Source organism: Vicugna pacos, chromosome 27 (assembly GCF_048564905.1).
Source record: "Vicugna pacos chromosome 27, VicPac4, whole genome shotgun sequence".
Classification (NCBI taxonomy): domain Eukaryota; kingdom Metazoa; phylum Chordata; class Mammalia; order Artiodactyla; family Camelidae; genus Vicugna; species Vicugna pacos.
In genome coordinates, this window is record NC_133013.1 from 18,795,441 (window position 1) to 18,820,106 (window position 24,666).

The 24,666-nt window shown below is 51.0% G+C and overlaps 2 protein-coding genes across 7 annotated transcripts; both read right to left on the minus strand.

The window, feature by feature from the left end:
* Positions 1-3,775: 3,775 nt before the first annotated feature.
* Positions 3,776-11,486, minus strand: RCCD1 (RCC1 domain containing 1). Of its 4 annotated transcripts, none has more exons than XM_072950805.1 (8): positions 11,160-11,482; positions 9,583-9,791; positions 9,098-9,497; positions 8,806-8,927; positions 6,441-6,539; positions 5,902-6,066; positions 4,999-5,028; positions 3,776-4,403 (listed from the first exon to the last, which is right to left on the minus strand). In XM_072950805.1, the coding sequence occupies exons 2-8, from the start codon at positions 9,755-9,757 to the stop codon at positions 4,252-4,254; spliced, it is 1,143 nt and encodes a 380-aa protein (XP_072806906.1). In that variant the 5' UTR covers positions 9,758-9,791; positions 11,160-11,482; the 3' UTR covers positions 3,776-4,251. The 4 variants fall into 4 exon arrangements, with proteins under 4 accessions (XP_072806906.1, XP_072806905.1, XP_072806904.1 ...); XM_072950804.1 differs by having other exon boundaries at positions 5,902-6,072; positions 9,583-9,787; positions 11,160-11,466; XM_072950803.1 differs by having other exon boundaries at positions 5,902-6,072; positions 11,160-11,464.
* A 256-nt stretch (positions 11,487-11,742) lies between these two features.
* Positions 11,743-24,646, minus strand: UNC45A (unc-45 myosin chaperone A). Of its 3 annotated transcripts, none has more exons than XM_072950797.1 (20): positions 24,528-24,646; positions 24,141-24,302; positions 23,872-23,908; positions 23,397-23,572; positions 21,667-21,759; positions 20,997-21,164; positions 19,570-19,738; positions 19,156-19,326; positions 18,262-18,433; positions 17,346-17,646; positions 16,438-16,532; positions 16,042-16,183; positions 15,529-15,669; positions 15,192-15,319; positions 14,916-14,982; positions 14,353-14,466; positions 14,009-14,124; positions 13,034-13,151; positions 12,772-12,927; positions 11,743-12,622 (listed from the first exon to the last, which is right to left on the minus strand). In XM_072950797.1, exons 1-20 carry the CDS (start codon positions 24,531-24,533, stop codon positions 12,365-12,367), a joined length of 2,790 nt encoding a protein of 929 aa, XP_072806898.1. In that variant the 5' UTR covers positions 24,534-24,646; the 3' UTR covers positions 11,743-12,364. The 3 variants fall into 3 exon arrangements, with proteins under 3 accessions (XP_072806898.1, XP_015108125.2, XP_072806899.1); XM_015252639.3 differs by having other exon boundaries at positions 24,483-24,574; XM_072950798.1 differs by lacking the exons at positions 23,397-23,572; positions 24,141-24,302; positions 24,528-24,646 and having other exon boundaries at positions 23,872-23,895.
* Positions 24,647-24,666: the final 20 nt, after the last annotated feature.

Genomic DNA, 24,666 nt, shown 5'->3' on the forward strand with positions numbered 1-24,666 from the left:
ATATGGCTCCAGGTGTGGCTTTAAGATCATTCTCTTTCTTTGTATACAGATACCCAGTTGTCCAGCACCATTACTTGAAAAGCTAAACTTTCTCCACTGCAGTGCCTATGTACCACTTTCAAAAATCAGTTTATCATGTATGTGTGAGTTTATGTTCCACTAATCTGTTTGTCCTAATGCCAGTACTACCCTGTCTTAATTATTGTAGATTTATACTAATTCTTGAAATCAATGTTAGATTTCCAACTTTGTACTTTTAAAAGTTATTTTGTCTGTTCTAGGTCCTTTGCATTTTCATATGAATTTTAGAAAAAGCTTGTCAACTTCTACCAAAAATCTGGTAGGATTTTTGTTGGCGTTGCATTAACTCTATAGACCAATTTGGGGAGAACTGACATGACCCACAGACAAGGCATATATCTCCTTTTATTTATGTTTTCTTTCATTTCTCAGGAATATTTTGTAGGTCATGTGTATAGATCTTTTATAGTTTTGTCAGGTTTATCCCTAAGTATTTCATATTTCTTGTAAATGGTATCTTTAAGTTAGAATGGTTGTTATTTGCCTGTATATAGATATACATTTGAATTTTGTATATTGCTCTCTGTCCTGCAACCTTGCTAAACTCATTTATTAAAAGAAATGAGGTGGGAATGTAGTTTGGTGCAGCCATTATGGAAAACAGTATGGAGATTCCTCAAAAGACTAAAAATAGACTTACCATATGATCCAGCAATCCCACTCTGGGGCATATATCCAGAGGGAACCTGACTTCAAAAAGATACATGCACCCCAATGTTCACAGCAGCACTAGATAGAATAGCCAAGACATGGAAGTAACTTAAATGTCCATCAACAGATTACTGGATAAAGAAGTTGTGTTATATTTATACAATGGAATACTACTCAGCCATAAAAAAGAATAAAATGCCATTTGCAGCAACATGAATGGACATGGACAGTGTCATCCTAAGTGAAGTAAGCCACAAAGAGAAAGAAAAAATACCATATGATATCACTTATATGTGTAATCTGAAAAAAAAAATGAACTTATTTACAAAACAGAAACAGACTCAGACATAGAAAACAAACTTATAGTTACGGGGGGGAGGGGTGGGGTCAGGGTGGGAAGGGATAAATTGGGAGTTTGAGATTTGCAGATGCTAACGACTATATATAAAATAGATGAAAGAACAAGTTTATACTGTATAGCCCAGGGAACTATATTCAATATCTTATAGTAACATGGTGAAAAAGAATGAAAATGAGAAAAAAAGATATTACAGATTGATAACCTCAGGAACAAGAAAAGGAATATTACTATAGGCTCAAACTTAAAAAGAACAGTAAGTGACTACTACAAAGCTCTGTGCACAGAAATTTGACAACTGAAATGGACAAGTCCCTGAAAGACACAATTTACCAAGACTCACCCCAAAAGAAATCTAAGTAGCCCTACAGCAATAAAAGAAATTGAGTCCATCATTGCAAGCCCTCTGAAAATGGAAACTCCAGGCCCAGACGGTATTACTGGTAGATTCTACTAAACATTTAAAGAACAAAAATAACATCAATTCTGTACAATTTCAGAAAACATAAGATGGAACACTTTTCAACTTCTTTTATAGACCAGAATGACCCCAGTACCCAAACGACAGAAACATAAAACAAGAAAACTATAGACTAATATCCTTCATGAACACAGACACAAAAATCCATAGCAAAATATTACAAAATTGAATTTAAAACTTTTAGAATACATCATAATGAAATGGGGTTTATCTTGGCAATGCAAGGCTGGCTCTACATTGCTGGTGGGAATGTAAGACGGTATAGTTGTTTTGGAAAATTGTCTTGCACTTCCTCAAGATAAATTACTATAGGACACAGTAATCCTACTCCTAGGTATTATACCAGTTGAAAACATATTCACACAAAGACATGTACAAGAATGTTTACAACATTATTCATAACAGTGAAAAAGTGGAAATAATTCTAATGTTCATCAACTGATAAACAGATAAACAAAATGAGGTATATCTCTTCAGAATTTTACACAGCCATAAAAAGGAATGAAGTACTAATACATGTTACAGCATGGATGAACCCTGAAAACTAACTGAAAGGATTCAAACAAAGGCAATATATTATATGATTTCATTTATATGAAATAGGCAAATCCATAGAAATAGATTAATGGTTGCCACAGGCTGGGATAAATGAACAGTCACTGCTAATTGGTAAGGGGGTTCTTTTTGGGGTTAAGAAAATGTTCTTACATATATATATACATCACTTAGGATGACAATGTCCATGTCCATTCATGTTGCTGCAAATGGCATATATACCCTCACATACACAGTCAAATGATTTTTGACAAGGGTGCCAAGACAATTCAATGGGGAAAGGACAGTCGTTCCAACAAATAGTGCTGGGAAAACTGGATGTCCACACGCAAAAGAATGAAGTTGGACCCTTACCTAACACCATATACAAAATAACTCAAAAGGGATCAAGGACCTAAATGTAAGACCTAAAACAATGAAATTGGGAAAACAAAAGCTTCACGAAATTGGACTTGGCAGTGATTTCTTATATATGACACCAAAGTTATAGGCAAGAAAAAACAAACTGGACTTCATGAAAATTTAAAAACTTTACATTAAGAGACACTATCAATGGAATAAAAAGGCAACCCACAGAATGGGAGAAAATATTTCCAAGTCACTTATCTGGGATTAATATCCAGAGTAAAATGAGAACTCCTAAAACTCAACAACAAAAAAAGACCCAATTCAAAAATGGGCCAAGGACTTCAATAGACATTTCTCCAAAAGAGATGTATGAATGGCCAATAAGCACATGAAAAGGTGCTTAACATCACTAATCATTAGGGATATGCAAATCAAAACTACAATGAGATACCACCTTACACCCATCAGAGTGGCTACTGTCAAAACAAAACAAAACAAAAAACCCAAAGTGTTGGGTGAGGATGTGGAGAAACTGGAACCCCTTGTGCACGATTGGTGGGACTATAAAATGGAAAAGCCATTGTGGAAAACAGTATGTAGGCTCCTCAAAAAAATAAAAATAGAATTACATTATGACCCAGCAATTCTACTTTTGGGTAAAAACTGTCTCAAAGAGATATTTGTAAACCCATGTTCACAGCAGCATCATTCACAACAGCTAAAGCATGAAAGTAACCCAAGTGTCCATCAGCCAATGAATGGATACCCAAAACGTGATGTATACCTAGAGCAGAGTATTATTCAAGCCCAAGAAGGAAGGAAATACTGCCATATGCTACAACATGAATGAAACCTTGAAAAGATTATGCTAACTGAAATAAGCCAGTCACAAAAAGATAAATACTGTATGATTCCACTTATGTGAAGTACTTAAGAGTAGTCAAAATCATACAGACAAACAGAAGGTATAATGGTTGTTGCCAGGGATTGGGGAGAACGGGGAGTTATTTAATCGGTGTGGAGTTTCAGATTTACAAGATGAAAAGAGATGAGAATGGATGGTGGTGATGGCTGCACAGCAATGTGAATGCATTTAATATCCCTGAAGTGTACACTTAAAAATGGTTAAATAGTAAATTTTATGTGTATTTTAACTCAATAAAAAAGAAGAAATTATTATCAACAGGAGTATATATATATAACGAGGAATATCCATACAATGGAATACCATGTAACAATAAAAATGAATGAACTGCAGGACACTGTAGATGAATCATTAATGTTGATGAAAAAACAAGACATAAAAGAACATACCCAGAGTGATTCCATTTACCTAAAGTTCAGAAGCAGACGAATTATATTGTATAAAGATGCATACAAGGACGGTACAATTCGAAATGAAGACAGGGAAGAGAAATAACAAAAGAAGATGGCCTCTAGTGGTTCCCCATATGGGCACTACCTCAAAATCACCTGGGGTGGGATGCGGCAGCTTTAAAATTACCCACATCTAGGTTCCACACCCCTAACTAAGTTCTGATTTCACTGTGTCGGCAGTGCTGGCCTTAGGCATCCACTTCCAAAGCTCTAGGGTTTCTAATGCGAGGACAAGTCGAGGATGTTGCTCATAGGTGGTTCAAGAGGGCTGTGACGGGGAGGGGCGAGGGCCGGGCCTTTGGCCAGCAATGGTGCTCCTTGACTTGGGTGAAGTGTCACAAGCATTAGCTTAATAATTTTTTACTCTACCGTACATTTATTTTATGCCCTTTTGTATATGTCAGCTCTTCTCTTTCTCCACAGCATACACGTAGGTGTTCCAGGGCCCACAGCTCACAGTCCTTACTTGGAGTTGCTTATCTACAAAGTAGTCCACACGGCAGGGCCGATCCAAGCTGGTTGTGTCCTTGTGGCCAAGCTGTCCGTATTTACCTAAAGTGAAATAAGCCCTTTTGCCATCCTCTCCTCTCCCCTGGGCCTTGACGCTTTTCCCCTCCAGGGAGGAAAACCAGCCTGCCAACCGAACTGCAGGCTTAAGCCAGCACTCTGCTGGTGTCTGCTCTGTGAAGTCAGGAGACAGCACCATAGAGCCTCCAGGACCAGGCAAGTCTGCAGGTCCTCAAGAGGCAGTGGCCAGCAGCCACTCCAGGCAAGATGCTCCTCCAGGCTCCCCACTCCTCAACTCAGATGCTCAGAGCAGAGATTTTCATTTTACCTTTTTCTCTACCCAGTGCCAGACCAAAAGATGTTTCTCACAAATGCTGGCTAAATATTCCCTTAAGAAAAGTAGATGGGAAGTACTGATATTTCCTATTTCTCTGCTGTCTGGTCTCTGCCCTTCTAAGTGTGCCTAGATCTGTTCCAGAGAGGGGAATAGACAGACAGCTTTTCAGTCCCAGTCTTCCCAGTGGTCAGGCGGCCCAGGCCCCTGCTTCCACTTGTCTGCATGGCTATTGTTACCTGTCCTCTACCCCCAGGTCTTTCCTCCCTGTGGTTTAAGCATCACAAAAGCAAACCATTTACTTACCCCAGCCCCAGGTGTAGAGCTCCCCGGTTCCTGCAACCAAAAGGACAGTAAATGGCCGTCACCACTGCTCTTTGACAAGGCATTTGTCCTCCTTGGCCTGCCACAACCCATAGCCAGCACATCACAGTCGTCCTGAGGTTTGCTTGGCAAGGGACAACATATTCTCTTTCTCTTTTAACAGCTGTCTAATCACATTTGGGGTGAAAAGGATCCAGATTGAAAAAGCTTATCTTACAAACGAACTTATTTACAAAATAGACTCACAGACATAGAAAACAAACTTATGGTTACCAGTAGGGGAAGGGATAAATTGGGAGTTCTACATTTGCAGATACTAATATACATAAAATAGATAAAACAAGTTTATGCTGTATAGCACAGGGAACCAGATTCAATATCTTGTAATAACCCATGGTGAAAAAGAATATGAAAACAAATATATGTATCTTCCTATATGACTGAAGCATTGTGCTGTACACCAGAAATTGTGCTGTACACCAGAAGTATTGACTATACTTCAATAAAAAATAAATAAGTAAAATTTTTTTTTAAAAGAAAAAAAAAGTTTATCTTCCTATACGCCAGCTGATTGGCCTGACTCTCACAGCTGCTGAGTTCAAGAGTCTTAGAAGCAAAGCTGAGCAGGCCCTGCTGTCGGGTGAGGAGGCTGGCAAACACTAGCCTCCCTCCAGAAGAAGAACCTTTGGGGTCTGACCGGCCAGGGAGCCACTATTAAAGCCATGTCGGGGTGTACTGAGAGAGGCAGCTACCTAGTACATGACAGAGACGCTTGAAATGATAGTTTTTTTAGGTGACCACACCCTTTTCTGCAGCTCCCAGCTGGAGACTGGGGTGGAGTGACTTTCTGCTCCATCCTGAACCAGCCTCCCCAGCCCCACTCACTTGTCACCACCGCTGTGTGCCGGGATCCACAGCTGGCTTTGATGGCATCTGAGCCCATGGGGAGATCCAATAAAGCTGGGAAGGGCTGAACAGCTATAAAGGGGGCAGGGGCTCCATTCTCACCCCTGGCTACTCTCTTCACTTCAGAACCATCTTCATTCAGTCCTGTGGCTTCAGAGAAGCAATAAGAGTGATGATGACAATGATGGTTAACACTCACTGAGCACTGATCGAAACCTTATCCATACATTAACTCACTCAATACCACAGGTGAAGCACAAGCTAAGCTCCAGAGCTGGTGCTCCCAACCCCTACCTTCCCCAGGAAGTGCTGGAGTTGAGAGGTTTATGGGGAGTGGAGCGCTGACACTGGCATCAGCCTTGCCAAACTCCCTCTCATAAGGGGCTCAGAGTCCTGGCTGTGTCCTGGGGGTCCCAAGGATGTCGCATACACCTACTGAGCACTATAGCTCTCAGGTCAGCATATAGCCAGGAGTCAGGAACGACAGAAACATGCAGAAGTCAAGAGTTGACACTCACCTTCCCCTGTGACTGTCTCTCCATCCTCCACCAAGCTCCTGGTGGGCAGGGCCAGCTGCCCTGATTCGTTCCAGCCCCATATATAAATATCCCCAGTTTCTGAAAGACATAAAGGGAACCCCATTAAACAGACTGTGAATAATGCCCCCTCCACCTCCTCGGCCCCCTGCATCCATCCAAACTCCCCTATTCTCCACTAGCTCCCTGGAGACAACTCCTGCCTGTCTGCCCAAGTCAGCACTCCACGCAGGTGCCTCCCTCAGGCCCAGCAGCTTCCCTGCCTCAACGGGTCCCCTTTCCCCTCAAGTGCCTTCAGGTCACCTTTTCTTAAAGGAAGTCTCTTACTGGATCTTCCTCTCCACTTCCACTTTTTCCCTTTGTAGTTAAATTGCTCCCTCCCACAACTTCCACGTTGGAATCGTGCCCCCAGAAGTTCCTCAATGATTTCTCTTTCAAATCCACTGAGCCCAGGCCCCTTTCTTCAGTCCCACCTGCCACTGGTCCTGCTCAAGTCCTCTTCTTAAAAAAAAATTTTTTTAATTGAGGTAGCATTGGTTTATAACACTATATAAGTTTCATGTGTACAACATTGTATTTTGACTTCCGTACACATTACAGAGCATTCATCACCAAGAGGTTAGTTTCCAACCGTCATCATGTAGTTGACCACTTTTACCCATTATGCCCTCCCCCTCCCCCCAGAAGACCTCTAGAACCTCTCACCTTTCTTACCCCCACAACACTATAGTTTGTTGTTTGGAGCAACAACCCTAATGCTAAAAATCACTAACAATAGTAGCTAATTCTTATCAAGAGTTTAATCTGTGCCGGTGTTTTAAGCACAACATCCCCATTTTATTTAACAGAAAACTTGAGGCACAGAGAAATTAAGTGCTCTGCCCAAGATCTCGAGAAGAAGAGTGATGATTTAGACCTAAGAGGTCTGGTTTGAAGTATCTGTGCCCCAACCACTACACCAAGGCCTCAAATTCCTTTTGGACCTTAAGTGTGAGCTTCCCCATTGGGCTCACTTTCCAGCCCTCCCTTCTCTTCCCTTCAAGCCTGACTGCCAACCCAGGCCCATTGCATGAGAACATGGAGGAGAGATTACAGGCATAGGTGGTTTTTAAAGATCACTGGTGACACTGAAACCATGACCCATAGAGATAACAGAAGATGGCAACTGGTAGAAATTCTTGAACTTGTCTTACAGAACAACAGACAAGGGAACAGCCTGGTAAAACCTCTTTGCTTGTAAACTGACTTCATTAAGTTCATTTTAGTTTTTTGTCTTTTTTTCTCTTTAACTGCATATGCTCCCAGCTTCACACAACTCAGCTGTTTTTACAGGAACTTGGAGTCAGCTCCTGCCCAGTGAAAGCTGGCTGGGGACTAGTTGGGACCACTGACCCTAAAACTGGACCTGGGCAGATGGCCAGTGAGTGCCTTTTAATGACAGAGGGCTGGAAAACTCCACCTCAGATCATGCTAAGTGCCTCCATTTTGAATATGCAGAAGCATGTAACCCAGATACCTGCTCAAACACTGATTACCTCACCTTTTCCCTGCCTCCAATCATCTTTCCCCTGCTTACCCCATAAATACCCCAACCCCCTTTCAGGGAGGCAGATCTGAGATTTATTCTCCTGTTTCCTCACTTGGCTGCCTTATGAATAAACTCTTGGCTGTAAACCCCAGCACCTCAGCATTTGGCTTGCTGCGCATCAGGCAAACAGACCTGGTTTGGTAACAATACAGGTGGCAGCCAGAGCCCCAGATGCAGATCCTTACAAAGATCACTGGCTCCCAGCCCCACCCAACAGCCTAGGAATCAGCTGCACCTGGATCACCTGCCAGAGCAGCAGACTCAACATAATCCAAAATTAAACTACTCCTTCTGGCCCTAGGTCACCAGCCACAGCACCACCAGAACTCACACTCACCACCAGCATCCTCCTCGTGGGCATCTAAGTGTCCACTATGTGCTATACATCATGGCTCCCTGAGCAACTGCTACCTGCCTTCCTCGTATTCCTTGGCTGGGCTGCCTCTTACCCCTTCATTTTCTATTGGGGAGTATTTTAGAAAGGTAGCAGTGGCTGAAGGCAAATGGATGGGAGGCGTAGGGAGACCAGTAACAGAAAACTGCAATGGCCTGGGTGTGAGTGGGCAATCGTGGCGGCAGAGCGGCTTCACCTGGAAGGCATTGGGGAGTCATGAATGACTGGGCTGACTGATGTGGGGTGAGCTTTCAAGGACGCCTGGATATGCCATCCATCAAACTGGGAAAGAAAAACTAAGGCGGCGGAAGGTTTGGAGACTAGGAGCCCCTGAGCTGGTTTTTGAAAAGCACTAGGTCACTCACCACTCACACACACAGAGTGCCAGCCTCCTGCGGCCACCTCAGCCATGGATAGGCCTTGAAGCGCCTCCAACAGCCTCGGCTCCGGCTCTGCCTCCAGAGTCCCGTGGCCCAGCTGTCCGTGCCTGAGCAAGGGAGACCTTAGTCGGCTACAGAAACACCAAGAGGCCTCCTCCCCTCCCCAGAGGCACTCTCCCACCCCCTATATGCTCACCTCCCACTCCGAGCCACGTCTACCTGCTCCGCCCCATCCGCACAAAGGCCCAGCCGCCCACCAGGCCAAGCCGCCACTCACCTTCCTCCGCCCCAGGAGAACACCTGGCCCGCCGCGTCCAGCAGCAACGCGTGCTCGGCGCCCAGCTCCAGCCGGCGAGCCCGCAGCGTCGGGGCCAGAGGCCGGTAGAAGGGCGGCCGCGGGCTCACGTAGGCACAAGTGCAGGGCAGCAGCGGCAGCGGCCCAGCCTGGGTCTCACCGCCGCCGGGTCCGTCTTTCCGCTCGGCCTCCGGCACCACTGTCTGGGCCCAGAGGGGCTCCCCGCGCAGCGCCGAGCCGGGCGCCCAGGCCTGAAGCTCCGCCCCGGGTCCGGATCCCGGCCCGGGTCGCAGCACCACGAGGAACGCCTCCGACGCCCACGCGTCCTTGCAGCCGCCCGCGGCGCCGCGTGCGGAGCCGGACAGCTCCACCTGGCCTCCACCTGCGGGGGCGAAGAGCGGGCTGGGGAGCGGGCGGGACACGCACCCAGGGCCGGGGGCCGGGATGGGGACGGGGGCGGCGCTCACCGGTCACGAAGGCAGTGTAGCTCCAGCTCGCGCTCACGCGGCAGATATCGAGGCCCGCGCCTGGCGCCCTTAGCGGCTCGGGACTGAGTACCTGGTTCCCGCACCCGGAGCCCAGCGCCTGCCCGAAGCCGCAGAAACCGAAGCCGAACCAGGCCCCGGTGCGCTCCCCGGCCATGCCCCGGCGGCGCCCTCTGCTGGCTGTGACCTGGCTGGGGCGGGTGGCGGGACCGAAGATTAGGGCAGAACCGGACGAGATTCTTCCAGATGAGCCCTGACGGGACACTGCAACTGCCTTACCAGTAAAATGGGGAAAATGCCATCCTCCTAACCACAGAGGCAGACGATATGCATTCCACAAACGTTCGCTGAGTGGGAGGCTTCGCTAAAATCCTACCAGATTTAGGAGGATTCTGAGCTGCCTAGAGTAGGATACTTTCTCTGTCCTCCCTTTTGACTCAAGCAACTTCACTGTCCCACGAAGTGGGCAGGAGCTATTTTAAGTGGCCTCTCCTTTAGGCGTTGGACTAGGATCTGAACCCCTCCTTCTCCGAAGTCCTAGTGTCAGACATACCTCCCCATGTAATCTTGAGAACTAGAACTGCCTCTATTTGGCACAGGAGACTCTCAAAGTAATCCTTATCCTATCACACAGCTTAGGACTGAGCGGGGCTGAGAGCTGAACTCGGCTCACCAACTCCACATACAGTGCTCTTCCCACTAGTAAAAAGACTGTTTGAGAGGCAGTGCCCTGCACGGGTTAGGTCCAGTTCCATAGTTCACGTGTTTGCCTCTGCAGCTAGTAGTGTCTGTGCCCTTGGCCAATTTACTTAAGCTCTTTCAGTCCAATTCAGTTTTTTCAGTTTTACAAAGCTGGAGAGTAGGGGAGGGTTTGTACACACCTTGTAGAATCTTGGTAACAGATGCAAATAAAGGGTTCAAGTGCTGGCACATACCATGGTTAAGTACACTAAGTTTACTAAATCCAGTATTTAGAATAGATAAAAATGACTTATTGGTCTCGAGGGACCTATACAAAGCAGTTTCAACTGGACTTCATCTAGTCGTTTATTCCTTTCACACACATTTATTGATCCCTTACTCTGGGCTGATGAGAAGCTCCCAAGGAGCTCATGCATAATAGGGAAACAGACCCACAGTCGAGATTACAACAGCAAGGCCACTTTCTCCGTACAGCAAGTTTGGTTTGATCAGAATTTCAATGGCATCTTCGAGCCTTTGAAGTCAGATCCTTGGTCTTTCCTTGACCTTTGCCTAGTCTCCTAACCACTTCCGGGTTCAATCCAACCCAAGGAAACCTCTGACCTTGATTTTGACCCTGTGTCCTACACCCCGTCAAGCAGCTCCTTCCGATGGACAAAGAAAGTGAGGGGGCGTAGGGCGACCGCCTAGGAACTGTTCCTCAGCCCGGGACTTGGTTGGCAGCCGCAAGTGGAAGGATTTGAAGAGTCGCGCCCTGGACAAGGCGCCCATTGGCTGCCGCAGTCTCCCCGGGGCCAATCGCTGGCGAGGGCGGTGACGCCATCGCGCAGGGCGGGCAGCCGCTGGGTGGTACTCACCTTGCCTGCAGTCCCCGCAGCCTGTCTAGTCCAAGCTCGGTCGAGCCGGTCCCGAGGCCTACTGTGGCCTCTGCGGCCTAGGGCGTGGAATGCGCGAAACCTCCGATGGGTGTGGGCCCGAGGCAGAGATTGGACCAAATGGTCCCGCCCTCCGCAGCCATGTGCGGGGCCTCCGAGTTCGGATTGGAAGCCGTTGGGGATCACCCAGAGCCATCTAAAGAGTTGGCGACGGGCGACCCTGGTGACGGGTATCGCCTGTCATTCCCCGTCAGCGTGGTACGGCGGCGGCTCGCTACTGGACACGCGCAGGTCTGATACCCAACAAGCAGCAGCCGTATTAGGCAGGCTCCGGACAGATTTTACCATTCATTGGCTCGGAATCTTGTCACTTATCTCTGTTGAGCCAATGAGCTTCAAGCTGGGCTTGGTACTCAATGTAAGCAGACAGGGAAGCCCGCCTAGCCCAGACTTTTCTCCCACCCGGCCCAGTTACTGGAGTTTCCCTCAGGTTTTCCAAACCCCAGATTCCGAGCACTGCCTGAGTGGAGATCACTAAGAACCCTCAATACAAAGGCAAAAGTACTGAAGGGCCTATATGCATTTATTTCCACACAACTGAATAGTTTACCTATTCACTTCTTAGGTTTACATCTTGTCCTAACAGGATTAAGTAGCAATTCAGTGAGCTCTGGGGTGGGGAATCCATTGGATTCCTTCGAAGAGGTGGCTGTGCTGCTGTAAAGCTGCGCTGCACACAGGAAACCATGCCCAGCTCCTGCTCCAGACTCCACCCCACAGCCAGCCCTCCCTGTCCAGCGACAGGGCACACATTTGTTGAATTCCACACACTTTTATTAGAGGACCCGGGGGTGGTCCTGCTAGTAGGCTCAAGTGATGCTCACAGCTGGTGAGGCTGCGCTGTGTCCTTTCCAATGCCAAAGATCCACAGGCTGGGTCAGGATGCACCTTCCCCATTCCCAACTGTCTACAGTAGTACCAGAAAAGGGCCCTGCTGCGTGAGGCTGGAAGCAGTGCTGACAGAGCAGGGCTGTGATGAACAGGGTCCCTGACTCAGAACAGAGGACATCAGAGGGCAGCTGGAGAGGAGAGGCCAGAGTGTTCGACATTCCAGCCCCCACCAGCCAAAGCCCCCTCTATCCTTGCTCCCTGTGCTGCAATAGGTAGCGTGTCCATGAGGCAGGCCCTCACTCTCCGTCCTGGCTGGGTTTGATAAGCCCATATTCCACTGCTTTCCCCAGGCAAGCTGTGGCAGCCCTTGTGACGGGGCTCTCCTTGCCCTTAGTCAGCACTGACAGGATCTCCAGCACCTCGCTCTCCATCAAGGTGCTGGCAGTCTCTCTCGAAGCCTCCACCATGTTCAACACCACCACAGTGCCCCGGTGCTGCAGTTCCTGGTTGGGGCTCAGAAGCAGGTCCTGGAGGATCTCCAGCCAGTGTGTGGTCTACAGGAAACAGGGCAGTGTGACCATGAGCAGCAGGCTCAAGCCTGGCAGGGAAGACACCCACACACCCTGGGACTGCCCTCTGCCAACCGAGGGCAGTTGAGTGTTTCTGGCCCATCTCCCCTCCCTCACCAAGAAGAGGCACTGACCACTTGGGGGATGCGGCTACAGAGCGAGGGCCGCATGGAGGTGAGCATAGCCAGGCCCCCGGCAGCTGCCCGCTGCAGCAGCTCGTCGTCCTCTCCGCTGTACAGCACCAGCAGCTTTAGCCGGTCATTGCCCTCAGCTTCAAAGAGGTCCTGTACCTGTGGCCAGAGAAAGGCAGTGGGTTGGGTCAGCCAGGGCACAGCCCAGGCAGGAACTGGTACTTCTGCATGCCTGCCCGCCACAGCTGGCTGGACCAATCCTTACCTCCTTGCTCATGGCCAAGTTACACATGCACTCCGTGGCTGCCCGGCGGATCATCTCATGCTCCTCAAACATGTAGCCCTCAATCATGGGCACAGCCTTCTCCTTCAGGATCTTCTGTCTGTGGGGCGGATCAGGGAAGGGTCAGAATCCTCAGAGCCTTTGCATCCACCACCCCTACCCTCCTGTCCCCATACAATCAAGCACTGGGTCAACGATGTCCTTGGCCAATACCCAAAGACCCCCACCCCACACCCAGTATGAACTGCAGTGGCTTCTAGCCTTCTAACCAGGCCTAGGAGATAGCAGGGGACCTTGAAAAATGCTCTTACCTAGGAGTTAGGAGACCCAGGTGGTGGTGATGGTGAGACTAATACCTAACATTTGAGCACTTACCCTGACCCAGCACTTGGACTGCCTTACTCCTCACCACAGCCCTGTGATGAAGGTGCAGGTGTGATTATCATTACTATTTTGCAGAAGAGGAGACTGAGGCTAAGTAGTGAGTAACGTGCCCAAGGTAACAATTAGCAATAATAGTTAACGCGTCTTGACTGGGCACACTGCCAGGCACCTATGTAGTAAATGCTTTTACATGTATCTTCTCATTTAATTCTCCTGACCAAGACTCCATGACACGGGTACTATAATCATCCCATTTCACAGATGGGGAAATTGAGGCACAGAGAGGTTAAATAACTTGTGAGGTTACACAATAGTAACCAGTGAAGCCAGGATTTGAACCCCAGCAGTCTGACTCTAGGGCCTGCACCGTCATTGTCCAATTCCTTGCCCTCTCATGGAACACAGCACAAGTCAAACTTCTTGGCCTGTCTCCTCAACTATGATGCAAAGGAGTCACTGTGAGGAGGAAATAAGTGAGTGACTGAGGAGTGCTTTCCAAGCTGTAAAGTGCTTTAGGGGGATAGTCTGATACCCTGATGCCCTGCCCAGGCCCTACATCCCAAGGGACCTTACCGGAGCCTCTCACTGATCCCCGCCAGGTTCGTCAGAGCCATGAGTGCCTCAAAGTTCTGAAGGCCTGAGCAGTTGAGGTGCAACAGGGAGACAAGGGGCCGGACCACCTCGTAGATCTGCAATATGCAACCACCTGTCAGGGCTACATGCCTCAGCTCCCACCCACCCCACAGCCCTGAAGATGGAGTCTGCCCCCTGAAAGAAGGCTGCCCTGCCCATCCCAGGGCTCAGCAAAGCTCTCACTTTCTGTCAGCCCCAAGGAGGAGCCACAGCCTGGGTCAAAGCCACCAAGGCTGAATGAAGGGGTGGAGGACAGGCTAGCGCTGGAGCAGGAAGACACATACCCGCTCTCCAGGAAAGGTAATCTCTGGGTTGGAGGTGATGGTGAGCTTGGCGAGAGCCTGGGCTGCCTTCGTCTGCCCCACGTCAGTGCCTTCCAGGGCCAGCGGGAGCAGAGCCTGTAGGGACAAGCCTGTCAATGTCCAAGATGTACTCAAAAATGTAAGGCCCGAACAACGAGGCCTTGAGACCCTGACTGTGCTGCCCTCACCCTCCCCCACTCTCTCCCCAGCTGAACGATACTCCTGCTCATGCCCTCTCTCCTGAGGTCTCTCAGTAAGCCACCCAAACCCTTCCTGGAACACACAGTAAGGGCTAGACATGGCTTGTGCCCGGCACTGGGCCATGAAGGTCAATGACACAAGGGAAGGGAGAGCTCAGGACCTATTAAGGTACAAAGTGCCGAGGGTGCTAAGGGCCCGCCTGTTTCAGCATCACTCATCAGGAAGACATTCCTGCTGGTCACTAATAATACTTTTCCATCCCACATCTAACACTCACCTCTGGTGTAGCAGCCACTGAGTCATGTTTTATAGACCATCAGGAAGGAGTCTGTAAGCCTGCTTACCTTGCCCCCTCCCTGAGCAACCACAGTGCCGCGGTCCTCAACCTCTTCCACCAAAGCCAGGAAGACCCTGCAGGGAGAAGGCTGTGTTGGGTGGGCCGGCCCAGGGCTCTAGCAGGCAGACCCGCCACTTCTGGGCTAAGCAAAGGAAGGCAGCCACATGGGGGGTCCCCCTGCTCCAGGAGGCCCACAGCACAAAGACCTGCTCCCTCTGTAGTTCCGTCAGCAGCCTCGAGGCTGATGAGCTGGGAAAGGTCTGGGTGGCCAAGATGGGCTCACCTGGAGAGCAGCTCCCTGCAGGAATTGGTCAGCACAGGGCTATCAGTCTTCGCCATGCACGTCATGGCCGACACCACGCCAGCCGCCAGTAGCTTCTTCACCCGAGCCCGTACGAAACTAGGTTTATCCTGGGGAAGGAGGCAGCTTAGCAGGGGGGCCTCAGCTATTAGGTAGAGAAAGTCGGGGTGGGGGGACCCTCTTCACAGCACAAATTGATGAACGTGAAAACGAAGGGAAAAAAAGCCACTTAAACAGAAGGCTCATCTGCTGTCGATGCCTCAGGTCAACTGGTCCCAATGCCATGGAGGCCCCCAAGCTCCTCCTAGCGGCCCCTCACCTTGGGGTGCTGCTCGGGCACATGCTGCTTGGCATACTTGGCCAGCTCCACCATCTTGGGGTCTGGCTCCTCGTAGTCGTAGCTGTTGGTACAGTTCACCAGCGCTGAGGCCACTGCAAAGAGCACTGACCTCTCCTCAGACTGCCAAAAGCAGAGGGGCGGTCAGTCGGCCATTCCAGGGAACAGAGCAGCACCAGGATAAGTGCTGTCCAGGCTCTCAATTCTACTGTCAGCTGGACCACTCAGGCACCAGGAAGAATCTAGGAACCTCCCAGGCCCCAGGGTGGCCCCAGACTTTGGGAGCTCATACACTTGGCCTCCCCGACTCCCCCTAAAAGATTGTCTTTCCCAGTACTGCTGGGGCAGGTCAGTGTACCTACGCCACACAGACCGGTCACTCAGACTACCAGCTCTCCTGCTCTGGGGTCACAAAAGCCATTAGCCAAGACCTGCCAAGAAAGCCCCATAAGCTCTAATCCTAGACAGTGTCCCCAGATGACTGCAGGGGGCTACCTTGCTGAGCTGGAACAGAGCCTTCAGGGCAGCCTCATCCTCCACAAACTCCTCCTTCACATCAGCGTCGAAGGTGAGGTAGGCCAGGCCCTCCACTGCCCAGCGCCGAGTGCCCGCGTCAATCTGGTCATTGCACAGCCACCTGTGAACATGCAGGGTAGCGACGACCATCAGAACTGGTGACAAGAGGAGCACACCAGGACCAAGGGGGAAAAGCCAGAGACTGGGGCATCCCCACCACATACACAGAAATAGTTCACATGGCAGTGCAGGAGGGTCTGACCGGGGGAGGGCAGGGCAGTGAGGAGGCCCCAGCGTCCACCTAGACCCTCCTCTCCTGAGACTGAGCTGGCAGGAGGGGGTGGCAATGCTAAACGGCAATGCTAAATGACTCACTTTCGACACTGCTTGGCCAGTTTGAGAGTGGAGCCTTCAGCAAACTGCTTCATGCTAAAGTCAGTCCCTCCAGCCGAGCCGAGCTTACAGAGTCCCTGGTTGAAGAGGCAAGATGCAGCTGTTGGCCAAGGGACATGGGCAGAGCAGGGCTCCTCCACAGCTGGTGTGGGCTGCCCCCCAGCATTCTTCCAGGCTCTCTGGGGCCATGCACACCCCCTCGGGCTACCACCTGGAGCCCTGGGCAGCAAAATCAGCTACTGAGGTGGCCACGTGACATGGCATCTGGTAGAGACTGACACACTGGCCATTGTGCAGGCCTGGGCCCCCGCCCTTCTGATCTGCACAGAGATTTGCTCTGTTCGTTTTCCACATCATACAAGGAAGCTCTTTACAGGTGGAGCTAAGATGTGTGGGGAGAAGACAATGCCTCAGCCAAGACTAAGATCCTCACAGGTTGGAGAAACCCAAGACTAAGTACCCCAAAGAGGAGGACTGGCTTCCTCAAGGTGACGGCTGCAATAGGCTCACAGAAGCCAGACGGCCCCCGAACCACCAGCTCCTGGGGCCACCTGCCGGCCCAGCCTTCTCATACAGCCCTTCTGACCGGCCTGGCCCAGTGTGCCCTCCGAAGTCCTCCATCAGCTCCTCCTGGTGCTGCTCCCATCGCCTGCAGGGGGCAGCATGTGCCACCCCACGTTCTCAGTGTCCTCTCTGCATAAGGCTCATCTCCCTGACCCGACCATAAGCCCTATGTTAGGAGGCGCCCGGGTCCCTGCCTCTGGCCTCAACAAGGCCCTGCATGTCCAATATTTTCACCTAGAGTCCGCTTGGGCCGCACCCTGAGACACCAGCCAGCCCGGCACCCTTGCTCAGCCGCCTGCCGGCCCATTCCAGGCCCGCCGTCTCACCACCAGTGCCCGGATGCGGATGCTGTCCTTCTCACTGCGCTTGTACAGGTCCTTCAGCAGAGAGACGCCATTGGCCGTGATGAATGAGGCCCTCTTGGCCTTGCCAGCTGCATGGATCAGGGCCTCCACAGCCACCAGCTGCTCTTCCTCCTGCTCCGAGGCGCACAGAGCGATCACGCTCTCCATGACACCATTCATCTCCAGGGCCCTGTTGCCGGCGTCACATGGGCCCTGCAGGAGGCAGGACACCGTCTGGATGGCCCGCAGCTTCCCGGCCAGCCCTTGGCCCTCAAACCAGCTCCTGAGGGGCACAGGGTGGCAGCTGTCACACTGAAGCCAGCATCAAAGGACTCTCCTCCCTCCCTTTCCCTCCACTGGCCAGGCATCAGCACTACTTGGGCAAGATCAGCAAGCTGCCAACGAGAAGACCAGGACATTCCCCTAGACGGCTGGCGCTGGTGTTCTTCATCTCGGCTTTCATTCCAGCCTCCCCCACGGCATCCACCTCGTGTAGGTCACTCACACTCACACCACCCCATTCGTCTGTTTTCCTGTACTAAGATCTGAACCTGTGCTGCTTATTTCATGACCGGTCCTCCATCAGTCTTCTAGCTGTGAGCTCCATAAAGGTAAGGACTGTCACGTTGCACGGCCGTGTCAGAACAGACACAGAGGCAGTGCTCAGCGAGCAGTATGTGCTTGAGGAGACTGGTTATATTAGAGAACTGACGAGGAAGAACGTCCCTGGGGAGGTCACTGTGGAACAAGAAGTGGGCCTTGGGAACCCTGTGTCTGGCCCCCACCAGTCCTCCGAAGGCGGCTCTTCTTGTGGAAAACCTTTCACTGCTGTCCCTTCCCAAGGAGTCAGAACCCTCGCTGGAACCCTAGCACTGGGAGATGGGGCCCAGTCCCTCACTTGATGTAGTTTTCGCAGAGTCGGTGGAAATTCTCCCTCTCAGCATCACACTTCAGGTCATCGAAGAGCTTGCTGAGGAGAATGGAGGCACTCATGCGGCTGTTTGCCGTCACCGTGAGCTCCCCGGGAGGGTCCTGCACAGAGCCCCCCACCTCCAGAATCTTTTTCAGACCTGAAAAGACACTCTATTTAGACAGCAGAACACTAGTTCCAACCCCTAGGTTTCCTAGGAGATGCACGGAAAGGCAGGACCACTCCTGGACAAAGTAGACAAAGGTTACGGAGCGCAGACAGGCTCAGAGCATCTGGGTGGCTGATCCACCGCCTCTGAGGGCAGTTGTAGGGTCAGGGAAGGACCTCAGAAGTGAGGTCTGCGTGCCGGCGTGCCTGTGGGGCCGACTGCGCTGGGGCTTTGAGGTTCCTTGTTTGTAGAACCGAAGGGGAAAATAACACCCACACCTTGTAGGGTTATTGGGGTAATAAGAGAGGATGAGCACCCAACAGATATGCTTATGCTGGGACTTATGCAAGCTTTTCTCATTTATCTTTTAGGGGGAAAGAGAAGTATGAATTTATATATTAAACGTTAAGAATTTTTTCCCTGGTGTAGAAGTGATACACACTCACTGAAAAAAACTTCAGATACAGAAAGTTGACCCAGTCTCCCCGTAAACCTGCTCACAGGCCTGCTCAGCGTGCGCGCAGGTGCACGTGTACTCGGCTAAAGGCCAATGCTGAGTTCCCTAAGGGTACAGCACAGGCCACGTGTGCACTTCAGTGCAGACACATGCTGGCTGCAGTCGCTCCTGGGGACAAGCAGGCCCTGCCACCCAAGTAAGATGCTACACATATGCTTGGTCTCTTTCTGTTCCTTTTTAAAACTGGATCACCTACCGTGGTCGATGACCCAGAGGGTGAGGCCGTTGTTGGGATCCTTAGGAGTCTTCCGGGGCACCACTTTAATCAGGAGGGTCAGGGCATTGTCTCGGCCTTGGCCTGAGACCCCCACCTCAGTCAGTAGCTCCAAGAGATTACTGATGAGGACCTTCAGCTCCCGGGCGGGATCTGACAAGAAGACGACATTAGTGCCCAGACCTTGAAACGTGCCAGTAGGGAGAGGGGTCTATATCCTGGACTCTGGGCTCCAGCCTTCCCCACAGGCACCCTGGCTCCTTAGAACCCCAGAGTAAAATACGGTCACCATTGTTGTTATTCTTGAACAACCTGCAGCTGTAGCCGGCCTGGCTGGCTCAGTCCCTTCCCCTCCACAACAGCAACCCTCCAGGACACAGACCTGCTTCCACTCACCCACAATGATGGCGCCTTCCTTGCCCCGGAAGCCTTTCTTGACGCCTTCCTTGAGGGCATCAAACATAACCTGCAGCAGGTGGCAGGCTGCCAGGGACACAGCCTGGTTTTCCACACCCAGGATGGAGACCACCTGCCGAGTTCCCAACATGCTCAGGGTTGCCACCGTCTGTGGGAGAAAGGTGGAGAGAGCCTCCCGTTGGTGAAGGGCAGCCATGGAGATCCATGACTGTGCGTCAGAGAGGATGGTCAGAGGGAAGGACATTTGGGTGGAAGCAGCTTCACATGAAAGCAAAGTGGGCCTGCCTGAAGGTGTGGCCAGGGTGATGCCAGGATTATCATGTTGGAAGGGCATCCTAAAGAAAATATTCCAGGGGAACCACCCCCTCCCTCTCTCTCTCTCTCCTGGGCTCTAATTAGAGAAGACAAGGAATATCGTGGTCCTGAGAGCAGCTGCTTTGGTTTGTCTCTCCTTAGGAAGAAGAAACATAGGCCTAGACAAAGCTATCCGACTACCAGGCCCAGGAGCACCAAGTTCCTCCCCATTACCGACCCTGAGGTTCCGTCTACACCCTGGGGATGTGGACATACACGGAATGAACCACAAGGCCTCTCCATCCATTTCTAAGCTGGAAGAACCCAGAAGGTCCACTTGGGTCCATCCCTGTTCACACAAGGATGGGCAGGAAGGCTGGAGAAGGCAATGGAATTCATACAGTTTGACCATTCTTAGTCCTGGGAGACCCAGAAATAGACCCCAAGCTTGGTCTGAAGAACTTTCATAGACTATTTCACAATTCTACCTCTGATCTAGGAACTGCGGGCTCCTCTAAGAGCAACCAAGGGTCAAGTCCCTGTCCCCTGAATCCAGCCAGCTCAAGAAAGAGCGTGAACTTTGTGACACTGGTCCAGGGCAGGGCTGTCCTTGCTGAACTTGAACTGTCTGTGTGGGACATCCACCATCTACATGAAGAATCATCTCAAGGTCCAGCCCTACATACCCAGTCATGGTCTCGATGGTAAAGATGCTATGAGTGACATCACTGACCACATCACTCACTGTGAGGACACCTCTCCAAGGGAAATGCCAGTTTGATGGTGAGGGAAGGTACCCTGCTATCCACAACCAGCTAGCTTCACCACACAGACAGTGAGGGGCCAGAGACCAGACATCTCTGGGGCTGACTGCAGGAGAGCCGAGGCCCACACTTGTGAGCCCACCTGACACGAGTGCTCAGGGTGTCAGTGGGCTGCTTTTGCTCTTTCCTGGCCCCACTTTGTCCCAAATCATACTGGCCTTTTTTTGTGTCATTTTAATTTTGCCTCTCTTGTTACAGATCTCCTTAGACTTTATGAGATGAGAGGTGGACCGGTGGGTGAATGGACAGACAGACAGAGGTAGTAACTAGATCCTCCGCCCCACCTACCCGTGACTGATGCTCAGAGCAAATGCCGACTAGCGTGCGCAGAGCTGCCAGCATCAGGTCGGTCTCTCCTGTGTCCAGCAGGCGCTGCAAGAGCTGAACCCCATTGCTCCGGAAGATCTTCTCAGCTCCAGCATCCTCTCGGGCCAGTACCACCAGGTTCTGAGAAGCCTGCATCATAAGAAGGGCATCATAATATGAACACCGCACACAGCACAGGGTGAGGCATGCAGACGCCCTGAGCTCTGGGTCTCACTGCTTCCTTTTAGCAGCTGAGTGACCCTGGCCATAAATTTAACCTCTTTGAACTTCAGTTTTCTCCTCTGTAAGTAGAGGGAGGAGCTTGCTCCCTCACTGACGGTTCGAGTAAATGGAGCTTTGAGTCCCTGGCAAAGACTGAAGGACAGAGACTGTGCCTCAGTCACCTCCACACACCCAGCTCCCAGCACAGGGCCTGGTCAATGAGGGGCTCAGTGAATACTGGTCCCCTCTCCTTGGCTCACACTCAGGACCCAGGCCCTCTGAGCTCCAGAGGTTCTGTGAGCCCAGCTGCACAATCTAAGAGCGACACACAGCAGACCAGGCCAGCAGGGACATCCGGGGCCAACAGCAGCACACAGGGAGGGGCGGGCAGCACTAGGGGAGCTCAGTCCCTACTCACTTGTTCCTATACCTTTTGCTTTTTCTCAGTTCCTTTTTCTTGTGGGTCCAGTAGTATCTGAAACATCTGTTCCACTTTGGCATCTGTTGAGGACATGTACCGCACCTACGACAAACCAACAAAGCATGGCAGGAATCATCTCTCTTGGCCAGGGACAACACATTCCCTCTTTGTCCTCTCTGGCTCCTCCCAGCGCCTGGCTCCTGTCTCTGAGAGGCACAGCAAGGATGTCTGGGCTTAGGGCTCGCACTAAGCTACCTTGGGCAGGAAGAGACTCGCCTGGCAGCTTCTCCTGTACTTACCTGGCTGTTTTCTTCTCTGAGCCATTTCCCGCTTGGGCAGCACCCATGCTGAAGGCAGTGCCATTCAGAAGGGTTGGCGTCCTATTAGCCAAGAGGCAACCCACTCCTGGGGGGCCATGTATGTAGTGGCAGCCTGGCTACACCGCCCGTGGCACTGAATTCACACTTAAACCTCCTGCAAGGGAGCCAGCAGGTCACGAGGTAGTTGCTAACACTCCCTTTAGGTTGAGGATTTTCTTTTTGATAGATTTTTTGGGTTTGGTTTTGTTTTGTTTTAAAAATAATCTGAACAATGAAGCTCATCCCTTAACAAGGCCCTCTCCCTTCCCAGGGTTCCTGGGCGTGGATAGTAGCACGTGCCTAGCATGTGTGCCGCTCCCCTCTCCCCTCCGGCATCTGTGGCAGAGCATGAGTGATCAGTCACAACACAAGCCCAGGCAACCTACTTCCCAACCCTTCTCAACACAGGGCTCTATGCAGCCCCTGCCGATCAAAAGGTAGCTCTCAACCTTTTGATAAGGTGTTTGCCATCATATTACTTGCTTCCACTGTGTCAGCATTTTAACACCAAATTATCTGACTGATTCAAGCTTGATTATAGTTCATAATGACCTTTAGATTCTTTTCTCCTAAATTAACTTTTAATATATGTACCACACAATGTCTCTTTACTTAAAAAAAAAAAGGAACAGATCAAGCAAAATCTCTTCCAAAAAAATTTACATATCCAAGTGTACCCATGGGAAAAAACATGGTATTATTTTGGGTGCATATGTGGGGGATCACGTTAACATAAATGGTATCATGTTATGTGTGTTACGGTATATTTTGCTTTTTTTCCACTTAAGTGTCAGCTTTCCACACTCACACATGTGGATCTGCCTTGTCTTGGTAACTACAACACAGGAGCCTATAGTAAGGACATCACTAGGTTTATTTAGCCACTCCCCTGGGCATTTAGGCAGTTCCAATTTTTCATTACTACAAGCAAGGCTGAAACAACCATACACACATCTGCTAGCGTGCATGGGCAACGCTTCTCTAGGAGAGAGAGCAAGAAGTAAACATACTGAATGACAGTATATGCTCACTTAAGACATATGGTAAAGGACATTTCCAAGGAGCTGTACCAATTGATAACCCCTCCAGCAGTCATGAATGTCCCTCCTAACCTCACCACTTAAGTGTCTATCTCCCTTCTTCTAGCGATGTGTACAAACTTTAAATGTTTGTCAAACAGACCACCAAAAAAATCAGCACCCTGCTGTTATTTTAACTTGTTTTTTCTTAACTACTGGCAAGGCTGAGCGCCATTCTACAAGATGATTTGCCATCAGTATCTCCTCTCCAGAGAACTATGTTTATACCTTTGACCCAGATCCATTTACCAGTGCCCCTCTACAACTGGTCAATGCCTTGCTCTCTCTGTTACTCTCATACCTTCTCCTGAATCTGGCCCCCGATGCTCCGCAGGGCCTCCTGGAAAACTTTGTTCTTGGGCTCCAGACTCACACATCTCTGCAGGTCAAGGACAGCCTGGTCGAGGCGGCCCAGCTTCTCTAGGGCTTGGCTCCGCCGGTAAAGTGCTTTCACATCCCCACCATCCTTTTCAATGGCTGAGCACAAACGGGAGCTCTGTCAGCACCCATGAGGCCACCGTCTCCAGGCAAGAGCAGTAGGGAAAGATCTCGAGGGCCACAGAGGAAGGTGGGGGGACGGATGTGGGGCTCAGAACTTCAGCCTCAGAAAAGGTGAGGGTAGCTGCAGAAAAGGAAATGCCCGGGGAAGTGGGAAAGAAAGAAGGCAGCCGTGTTTCAAGGGTGTAAGGAGAAGAAAGTGAAGGCGCAATGGTCCCAGAATCCCTGCCCCATCACAGAAGCCTCACAGCTCCACAAAGGGGCCCACATTCCCATACCTTTGGATGCCTCCGTTTCTGCCTTATCGTAATCTTCCTGTAAGAGAAAAACACGGGCCTTAGAGGCTGGTCATCTCCTTTTTGGGGAATAACTGGGCAAAAGAGTTGTTCTCCTGAGTCACCAGATCTCCTGCCAGCTAGAGGCCCAAAAGGCACGAGACAAGTGTGGGTGGCCAGGGAAGGTGAATGTGCAGTGGGGGCCCAAGCAACAGCGAGATGGGCAAACAGGGGCCTGGGCAGGCCAGAGGAAGAGTAGCCGGCTCCCTCACCAGCTTCAGGTGGCAGGCGGCCCGGTTCCGGTGCAGAATGGCCTGGTCCTGGGGCGCTGCGCCCAGACCCAGGGCCTGGGTGTAGGCCGTCAAGGCGCCTTCGTAGTCCCCGCATTTGAACAGATCGTTGCCATCTTTCCGCAGCTGCTCTACTGAGCTGGCCTGTGGAAGAAAGGGGTGGAAACGTCGGAGGTGGACTCAAGAGTGAGCCGGGGAGCTAAGGGGAGAGGAGGCTGGGGGTCGGGAGCGAGTCCCACGGAGGGCCAAGACTGAGGGGGGAGGAGGCTAGGGAATGGTCAGAGCAGGAGCGACGTGGTGATGGCGCGGGCGATGTGTACGCACCCCGCGGCCAGCGGGCCGGGGCTCGGGGGTCCCTGGACCACTCACAGTCATTTCGGAGCCGGCGTCCCAGGCGTGCGCAGGCGCAGTTTCTAGGGCGGGGCCGCTCTAGGCTCGGGAATCCGCCATCGGCTGCCCCGCCCCGGTCTTACGTCAAAAGCGGTGGCAGCGACGGGGCGGGGCCAAG